This window comes from Balaenoptera ricei, chromosome 3 (assembly GCF_028023285.1).
Source record: "Balaenoptera ricei isolate mBalRic1 chromosome 3, mBalRic1.hap2, whole genome shotgun sequence".
In the NCBI taxonomy this organism is placed as follows: Eukaryota; Metazoa; Chordata; class Mammalia; order Artiodactyla; family Balaenopteridae; genus Balaenoptera; species Balaenoptera ricei.
The window spans coordinates 170,615,982-170,625,225 of NC_082641.1; the positions used below are offsets into that span (position 1 = coordinate 170,615,982).

General features: G+C 50.1%; 1 protein-coding gene across 1 annotated transcript; it reads left to right on the plus strand.

Moving 5' to 3' along the window:
- The first annotated feature begins 417 nt into the window (after nt 1-417).
- On the plus strand, nt 418-4,450 carry CCDC194 (coiled-coil domain containing 194). The gene is made up of 4 exons (XM_059919760.1): nt 418-741; nt 2,536-2,632; nt 3,022-3,154; nt 3,632-4,450. The coding sequence occupies exons 1-4, from the start codon at nt 418-420 to the stop codon at nt 3,780-3,782; spliced, it is 705 nt and encodes a 234-aa protein (XP_059775743.1). The 3' UTR covers nt 3,783-4,450.
- The last annotated feature ends 4,794 nt before the right edge of the window (nt 4,451-9,244 follow it).

A 9,244-nucleotide genomic window follows, 5' to 3' on the forward strand; every position in this document is an offset into this window, starting at 1 on the left:
ATGCTCGAGTAGCCTCCCGTCTTCTAGGCTTGGTCTTTCCATGAACAGAATAGGGACAATATACCCCCAGACCCTCGCCAAGAGCCCCCTGTGCAAATGGGTGCTTTTGCGCAGATGTGCTTAAGTGATTCCCACAAAGCCCTACGGGGCAGGAGCTACTGTCATCTCCGCTTCACAGAGGGGGAAACTGAGGCTCAGAGGGTCACGTGGGATGCAGATGCCAGACTGGAATCCAGGACCCCCCCAGTCCTGTCCTGGGCTCCACTAGCCTGGCCTGGCCCCTGGCGTGGGTCCAGCCCCTCCCAACAAACTTGAAGCCACCGCCAGGCAGGGCGGAACCGTGGGTGTCCCTGGCGCCCCAAGGTGCCAATTAAATGCTCGTGGCCGTCTGGGGCCAGAGCTGTGGATGGCGGCGGCATGGCCGAGCCGGGGCCGGAGCCGGGGCGCGCCAGGCGAGTGTTCGCCCTGTGCGGGGCCGCGGTGTTCCTGGCAGCGGTGGCGGCTGGAGCAGCCCTGCTGGCCTGGAATCTGGCCGCCTCGGCCTCCCGGAGGCCTCGCTGCCCAGAGCCAGGGGCCAACACCACGGCGCCGCCTGGAGACCTGGTGCCCGAGGTCGAGGAACTTCGGCGCCGGCTGGCAGAGGCTGCTCAGCTCGAGGAGGCCCTGACCAGGCAGCTGAACCAGGCCGAGGGTGTCCGACAGGAGCTGGAGGAGGCCCTAAGGGCCTGTGAGGGCCGCCAGGTAGGTGGGCAGGGTGGGGGGCTGGGGAATCCAGAATATGGGGGGGAGAGGGTGCACACACATCCCTGGGGCTCCCCCCCCCCACGCCCTGTGCCTTGGTTTCCGCCATTCTTCAATTGAGGGAGGCAAATAAGAATACACACGTAATTCCTTCCAACTCCTACGATGCCAGTTCATCCTTGAGTCTACCTTCTGACCAAGAAGGTGCCACTGTCCTCTGCTATTTGCCAGATCACTGGTGGAGGCTAGGGAAGCCTCAGACCCCTAAGCCCACCTGGGGAGGCCCTGTGCTAACCCTCCCCCTAGGTACCCACTCAACATCCCACCTCCCAGCCAGTGTACAGCAGCCCTATTTCGAGAGAGGGACATTCATGTCACCTGTAATTAGGAGGCTAAAGTTGGCCTCTTGGGGGAGGTACCAGCCAGGTCCTCCCTTTTCCTCCTGCCACCCCCTTCAAACCCTTCCTTAACCCTTCCCAGCCCTGGGCCTCGCAGAAGAATCATCCTCAATGTCCCAACCATTCATGTTTATTGAGTAACTACTGTGTACCCCTGTGTCCCAGGCGCAGCAGAGGTTGGGCAGTGTATGAATTTTTGAAAATTCATGTCTTTTGAAAATTCATCCCTACACCTTTCCTGACTGCCTAAGGGAAAGAAAGGCCTGGGGCAGCCGAGGTTAAGAGCAGCCTGCACTGGGTTCAAATTCTGTCTCTGCCTCTCCATGGAGGATTCTCTGAGGAAGCCAGGCCAGTGGTTTTGCAGAATGTCTTGTTGCCGAAATCTCCGCCTCTGTACACCAGTACCAAATAGAAATACGGAGACAGAGTTTTGGAGGAAGTAGATAGAGTAGCTTTATTTCTTTGCCAGGCAAAGAGGGAACACAGCAGGCTAGCACCTCAAAAAAACTGTGCCCCCCTCTCTGGGGGAATAGGGAGAAGTCTTATAGTCAGGGCTTGTAGTCTGGGGTAGCTGATAAGGATCAAGGCAGTGATGGGCTTGCATTCTTCTGGGAAATTTCAAAACGGCCACAGCTGACATCAGGCAGCTCCGAAACTGGGTGTGGTCATCTCCAAGATTATCGCTGGTGACCTTCTCTCTGAAATGAAGAAAGCTACAAGGGAGTGTTACAAGGGAGTGTGGGAGAAAAGAATGCCAGGTGCAGGATATAATTCACATAGAGTCAGAGAGTGATTAAGGAATTAGCTTTGTGTAGGACAATTCTAGTTGCATGCACTACAGATTAGTAACAGTTAAAGTGAAACTAGGATTGCTTAACTTTTATAGGCCTGCTTTTGCTGTTTCTATAGCCATTCACTCATTCCTTTGTTTTCCCGGCTTGTTAGTAGGAAAGAAAAACGCCATTTTCCACTTCTACTGTAACAGTCTCACAGAGGTGACTAAGTATACCCTAGAAACCCAATTGTCAACCACCAAATTGGCTTGTGCTGGTCTGAAACCCCAGTCCGCGAGTCTAGATATAGCTAGGATTGGAACCAGATCCTGTCGGCAGAGCTAAACCTTTTCTACATCTAGTTGGCCTGGAGTAGGGGCCGGTTGACCTGGACAAAGATCTCCTTCCAGGCAGGCACCTGTCACCACTCGGTACCCCAGACTTCAGAGGCCACGTCTGTGTTTTACAACTACGGGACCCCAAAGGTCCAAATAAAGCTCAAGGAACACCAGTGTAGTCTCAGTCTCCCCTAGAAAGGGCGGGGCCAATTCACTCCTTCTCCCCTCCCCCCCTCCCCCCTCCCCCCTCCCCCCTCCCCCCCTCACTTCCCCTCCACTCCGCAGAGTCGGCTTCAGACCCAACTGATGACACTGAAGACTGAGATGGACGAGGCCAAGGCTCAGGGGACCCAGATGGGGGCTGAGAACGGGGCGCTGACAGGTGTGTTGGGGTGCAAAGTGGTGGGCAGGTCTAGAGGTGGGAGGAGCCTAGAAGGTTCCCAGCTACGCAAATGACACGTACAGGTGCAAACGTAAAGCAGACGAACGCGAAAACTTGTGAAAGAAATGCACATAATATGCAAAGGTCATGCGAATGTCAGAAAACAATGCAAATACAACAAAATATGCACACGCCGTGTAGAGATTCCCAAAAGTAATGTAAACCTATGAAAAGCTATGCAAATAACACGTAAAGGTCAGGCAAACAGCACACAAACTTAATTCAAATAAAATAAACCACGCAAATAGTAGGCAGACTACGAATTCGGAGCTGGTGTGCGAGGGGCAGGAGCCTGATCTCCAGCCTGATCCTGCCCCCTGCGCCCGCAGAAGCCCTGGCGCGCTGGGAGGCGGCGGCCACGGAGTCTGCGCAGCGGCTGGCCGCGGTGCAGCGGCGCGCGAGCGCGGCGGAGGCCGAGGGTGAAGCCTGCGCAGCCCGGGAGGCGGCGCTGCGCGAGCACGTGTGAGTGAGGGGTGGGCGGGAAGGGTCCGGGAGAGGGCGAGCCCATGCCCCTGCCCATGTGGGCGGGGCCTTGTGGAGAGTCAAAGTGAAGGTCAGGAGTTAGAACTTGGGGGGCGGGGGAGGCGCTCTTTGGGGACGGGGATCCCCCACGTTAGCGCGGGCACTCTGGAGGCACGGGTCCCTGGGGTCGGGCGCATACTGGGGACTCCGGCAAGGGCGGGGAGTGCAAGTGGAGGATGCAAGAAAAATCGAGTATCGAGCGAGGGGCCGGGGGCCTGGAGGCGGAGCTTCTGGGGAAAAGGCTGGGAGTCCCTGGGGAGGGGTCCTGGAAATGGCCAGGGGTGGAGAAGGGATGAGGGATCCTGGAGCATGGGATCTCTGGGGAGGGGGCGTTCCCAGGAAAGGCGGAAGAATGCTGGAGGGTCTCTGGGGAAGGGGGTTACAAGTGCTGACGGGACCCTCCCTCCTTCCCGGCAGTTACACCCTGGAAGCCCAGGCCGGTCCCCAGCGCAGAGTGCCACACCCCCGGACCCGCTCCGGGTCCCGACCTCGGCCCAGCCCCCGCTCGCGCTCTCGCCCGGGAACCTCCGGGGGTTGCAGGCGACCAGCGCGGCGCGCACGAGGGTGAGTCAGACCCCAGCTGGATCAGGGCTCGAGGCCAGGAGGACAGACACTGGGGGCCCTGCTGGGACACTTACAGAGGTACCCACGCTGGATGAGATGCTCAGTCGACACCCATCAACGCCCAGCTTTCGACCGACAGCCGCCCTGAACGGAAACTGTGCAGAAAGAAGACCCGACCCTCTCTCCTTGACCATCTAGTGCTAATTTTGCAGATGGGGAAATTGAGGTCCATTTGGTCACAAGGTGAGATAGTGCAGAGCTGGGACTTAAGTCCCCTCTAAGGACAAGGACAGTGCTGCCCTCATCCCACAGACGTGAGGACTTAGGGTCCAGCCCTGACCTGGGAGTGACCTGAAGGGGTTACTTCTCCTCTCTGGTCCTCAGTTTACCTTGCCTGTAAAATGAGTGATCGGAATGGTGAGAGCCAGCATATCCTTGACACCAAAAGCTGACAAAAATGGCACAACAGGAAAACTACAGACCCCTCTCCCTATGAAGAGGGTACAAAACTCCCAAATGGAATTTTAGCAGAAAACCAAATAACACATTTTTAAGATACACCATAACAAAGTGACTTATGCCTGAGGTGCAGAGATGGTTCAATATTTGGAAGTCTGTTAATAAAATTCACCATACTAATGGATCAAATGAGAAAAATTCTGAAAAGATCATCAAAATAGCAACAATTTCATGTAAGTGAGATTATACAGTATTTGTCTTTCTCAGCCTGACTTATTTCAGTTAACATAATACCCTCTAGATCCATCCATGTTGTTGAAATGCAAGATTTCTTTTTTATGAGAATATTATGAGTAATATTCCATTGTGTGTGTATATACCTATATATATATATAAAACATCTTCTTTATCCATTCATCTATCGATGGACACTTAGATTCTAATTTCCAGACTATAATCAGATTTTGCCAACTGTTCTGATAATGTCCTTTGTAACAAAAGAGTATCCTGGCTTACACATTGTATTAACCTGGAACATTCCTCAATCTGTCTTTGCCTTTCATGACACTGGCATTTTTTAAAAAGCCCAAGCGAGTCATTTTGTGGTGTCTAGTTTGGGTTTTTGTGATGTTTCCTCATGATTAATTGGCATTTTTGGCAGGAATGCCTCAGAAACAATTCAACCTAATAATATTATCTGCTGTTGGTATGACTATATATAGAAAACCCAAGAGAATTAATGGAAACTTTCCTATATCTAAACAACTAGGTAGAAAATCCTTTCAAAGAAAGAAAAGAAAGATCCATTTCAGATAGTGTTTTATATCCAGGAATAAACTACGTTCCTTATTATGTAAGGATCTATTCTATATTAATTTTTCAAAAAATAACTCAGTAGAAAATGGGCAAAGAACATGGGCAACCGGCATAGAAATATACAAAAAAGGGGCCCAATCTCACTGCTAGGGAAGAAATGCAAACTGAAAAAAATGTGATACCATTTCCTACCCTTTAGTTTGTCAAAGACAAAAATAAAAAACAAATTAAAAGTTTGTGAATACGTTGTGCTGGCACTGCTGTTGGGAAGCAAGCAGTCCCACACACTGCTGATGGGACTGCTCATTGGTACAACCACTTGGGAGGGCAGTTTTCCAGAATCTCTCAAAATTAAAAGTGCACATATTGTTTGACCCATCAACTCCTCTTCAGGCAATTTTTCTGCAACCATATTATTTTAATTAAAAACAATTTTTAATCTACAGCCATATTTAAATGCATACAAAATGATGGACTGAATGCAGTGGAGAATCCTGTGTCGGATCCCGGAACAGAAAAACACTTAGTGAGGAAATCAAGTAGAGTCTAGAGTTTAGTTAATAGTAATATACAAAGATTAGTTTCTTGGTTTTGACAAAGAAATTGGAAGGAGCTGCATGAGCGCTATTCAGAGACTCTCTGTATTATCTCTGCAAAGTTTCTGTAAATCTAAACGTATTCCAAAGTTAAAAGTTTACTTTTAAAAAGATGAGGGTGGGGGAGAGGAGAAATGAAGACATTATTACCACATCCTTGGTAATTGCAAAAAATTGGAAACAACCTCAGTGTCCATCAGTTGGGGACTGTTTAAAATGAGTGTCCGTCCATCTACACCACGGAATGCTATACAACTGGTTTGTGTGGGTTTTTTTATTTTTTGTTTTTGGCCAAGCTGCCCGGCTTGCAGATCTTAGTTGCCTGACCAGGGATTGAACCTGTGCCCTCAGCAGTGAAAGTACAGAGTCCTAACCACTGGACAACCAGGGAATTCCCACTATAAAACTGTTAAAAAGGCCAAAGCTGATCTTCTCTGAGACGCATTAATGTAAAAAGCAGGAGAGCAATAATTTGTGCACGTCTTTTAAAATTCGGGACTGGGGGAAACTTTTATCCAAATTATCTCTGAAGGAAACACTGGTCACAGCTGTGGCCTCTGGAAAAGGAATCAGGGATCTGGGGATCGGCGGGGGAAGCAGTCTCATGTTCCTCTGTATACCTTTTTGTAAAGTTTGCATTTTAAAAATCATGTGCATGTATTACCCTTAAAGTAATTAAAATTTGTTTGGAAAAATTTCTGAAGAGGCTGGTGTAAGGCGGGGAACAGCAGCACTTGAAACTCTGATCCCCCCCCTCAGCCAGTCCTGCTCGTTATCCCCCCACCCACCTTGGAGGTGGCTTGGCGGTGCCTGATCAGGGCCTTTACTGGGAGAGGACCAACTTGGGGTGGGGGGGTGGAATTGGAGGGCCGCCCCCCAAAGGAGGAGGTGAGGCTGAGGGGAGGGATGAGAGTCTAACCGCTTTGTTCCGTTGCTGGCCACCAGGGGTCGCCCCAGTCTGCAGACCTGGTTGCTGCTGGCTGAGGGCCCAGAACTTGAGAGGCTGGGAAGATGGGTCTGAGACACGCCCCTCCCCCTGCAACTCTGGCGTAAATCCAGAAGTGAGCAGGAAACAGCTTCTCCTTCTGGAGTCAGCCAGGGCTTGAGACTGGCCTTGCCTTGTCTGGGGCCCCAGGGACTTCAGACCCCTCACTGTGGGGTCCAGGGCTGATGCACACAAAGGGCTGGGCTCAGGGCTGTAAATGGGACCTAAAATATTATCATTACTTTTCACTTATTCTGCTAGCTTCACCTTGGCCATACCTGCCAGATCCCTGAAAATCAGCTCCAGGGAAATGGGGAGCCATGGGGGGTGTGTGAGCAGGAAGGGTACTATCAGATCTGGTGTCAGAGACAGTTGGGAGAAAGGAGGGGGGGCAGAGGCTGGGGGCTGCAGATCTCCATGGGAGGCCATAGGATAGGGAGTGGGTGAGAACTGGGGGCAACTTGGAGAGAACAGGCCCCAATCCCCGGCCAGAATGGAGAATCCCCCAGCTGCCTTGCCTTCCAGACCCCACCTGCCTCCCTCCCCACAGGGCCAGCCCCCAGCCTGCCCTTGCTCTGTTGTACCTCCCTGTCTCCACCTGTCCAGTTACCACTCAAAGTCTCTGTCTGTCCCTCTGTCTCCGAGTCTTAACCTCTGTGTCTCCACCTTGTCCCCAGCACACTCTCCCAGGTCCCTGCCCTGGCCTCCCCTATTCATGGTCACCCTGGGGTCCCTCCATGGCTACAGAAACAGGAGTGTGTGGGAGGTGGGGTGGAAAGGGGAAGCCTGGCACAAGCTGGGTGGAGGGCACTGGGGACAGCAGCAGCCTGACCTTGTTGGCCCCCAGTCCCAGGTAAGAAAGTGGGTCACCTTTTTTCAGCAAGACACACGGATGCCCGGAGATGACAGGCTCTTCCCCCCCACAAAGGGCTCTCCCTGCCTCCTCTGTCAACTCCAAAAGCCCAAAACTTAATTTCCTTTGCATTTAACCAAAACCCAAACACGTTGGCATAAAAGTGGAGGGTTTTCTAAACTTTGCTGAAATTTTTCTTCGCCAGAAATATCGCTTCCTCCAGAACCTTCCTGAAGTTCTGTGAGAGTTTTTAAAAACCTCGTGTCTCCTTGAGAACTTCAATGTCGGTCTTCAGAGTGACACAGAGCTGACTTCCTCATGACAGTCTTCCCGTCTCTGCCCAAACAATCAAATAAACCAAATGGCTTGTTTTTAATTTAGAAAAAAATAATTAAAATCGAAGTCAGGTTTTATGATGACCCTCCAAAGGAATGCAGAGAGATTCATGCACAAAATTTCCTGTGACTATGACAAATGGTTTTCAGGGAAAAACCAAATGCTCACATCATTCGATGCATTTGACCTCATGTGAATTCGAGGACCAGTTGCTCACCTCCTCCCTCTGGAATTTTCTGGCCAGGAATTCAGGCAGAACGTGTTCAGAGAGTCTGTTTTTAGAAATTTTAGACTCTGCTGGCAGGAGTGTCAATGGAAACAACCTCTTTGGAGGACAAATTGATGACAGCTGTCAAAATGTAAAATGTTATTGCTTTAGGACCCAGCAATTTCACTTGTGGAGATTTGATATCAAGTCTTATTTTGTTCATTGAAACAAAAAATTTAGAAACAGTCTAAGTGTCCATTGGTAATTATTATGGTAATGTATTTGCTGAAAACCTAAACAGCAGTCAAAAGGAATCAATCTCAAAGTCATAATGTTGAGCAAAAAGAGGAAGTTTCATCATTACCTTTTCCATTTAAAAAAAAAAATCTAGCTTTTAAAACAAATTATTGGAAAAAGAAACATTACAAATCAAAGTTGTGAGATCAAATTGCCAAAAAGAATGTTATTTTTGAGCTTGATACAAAAGACATTAGTGTGTATATTGAAAACTCTTGTCCTTACACTGTGACAGTTGCTCAAAATTGTAGCACATCAGGTCTAGAGTGGCTTTTTCGTTTTCTAGGAGTTTATGGTTGCCTTTCTTTTCCCTTGACAACAGATATCATGTTCATACATACATATATGCAACATCTTCAATATACAGTGAAAATAGCCAAAATCTTAAGTTCACACCAAGACTGTCACACCACCTGGCATTGGCCTAAGCACTGCCCGCATGCCTGAGCTCTCAACTGGACCCTTGTCACCCAGGCTCTACCCCTGTCATGCCCCCTTTCCCCTGGTGATCCCACAGGCCCAGGGCAACAGCAGCTGGGACAGTGTCCCTCCCCTGTGTCTCAGTTCCCCAGCCTCACATCAGAGGCTGCACATGATCCAGCCCCACCTTAAAAAAATACCACCATTTATTAAGGTTGACTGTGTGCCAGGCACCGTGACAAGTGTTTCACAACTGGCTTTGTTGCCTCCACTTTAGACAGGAGAAAACTGAAGCTCAAGGAGGAGAAATCACTTGTCCCAGGTCTCACAGCGGTAGGTGGCCCAGCCAGAACTTAACTCCAGAGGCCTGCATTGAAACCATGTATTCACTCTGCCTACATGACTCCCCATTAATGCAGAAGGGAGATGTCCTCCTCCTACCCCGTTCCAGGGGACTCTGGGTGGGCCTGACCAACCTAGAGAAATAGCTGGTTGG

What these genes read in the sequence shown, in the direction of transcription:
- CCDC194 (XM_059919760.1), top strand. Translation starts at nt 418, where the DNA reads ATGGCCGAGCCGGGGCCGGAGCCGGGGCGCGCCAGGCGAGTGTTCGCC. An exon ending in TGAGAACGGGGCGCTGACAG is followed by an intron (nt 2,633 to 3,021) that starts GTGTGTTGGGGT and finishes CTGCGCCCGCAG; the next exon opens with AAGCCCTGGCGCGCTGGGAG. An exon ending in GCGGCGCTGCGCGAGCACGT is followed by an intron (nt 3,155 to 3,631) that starts GTGAGTGAGGGG and finishes CCTTCCCGGCAG; the next exon opens with TTACACCCTGGAAGCCCAGG.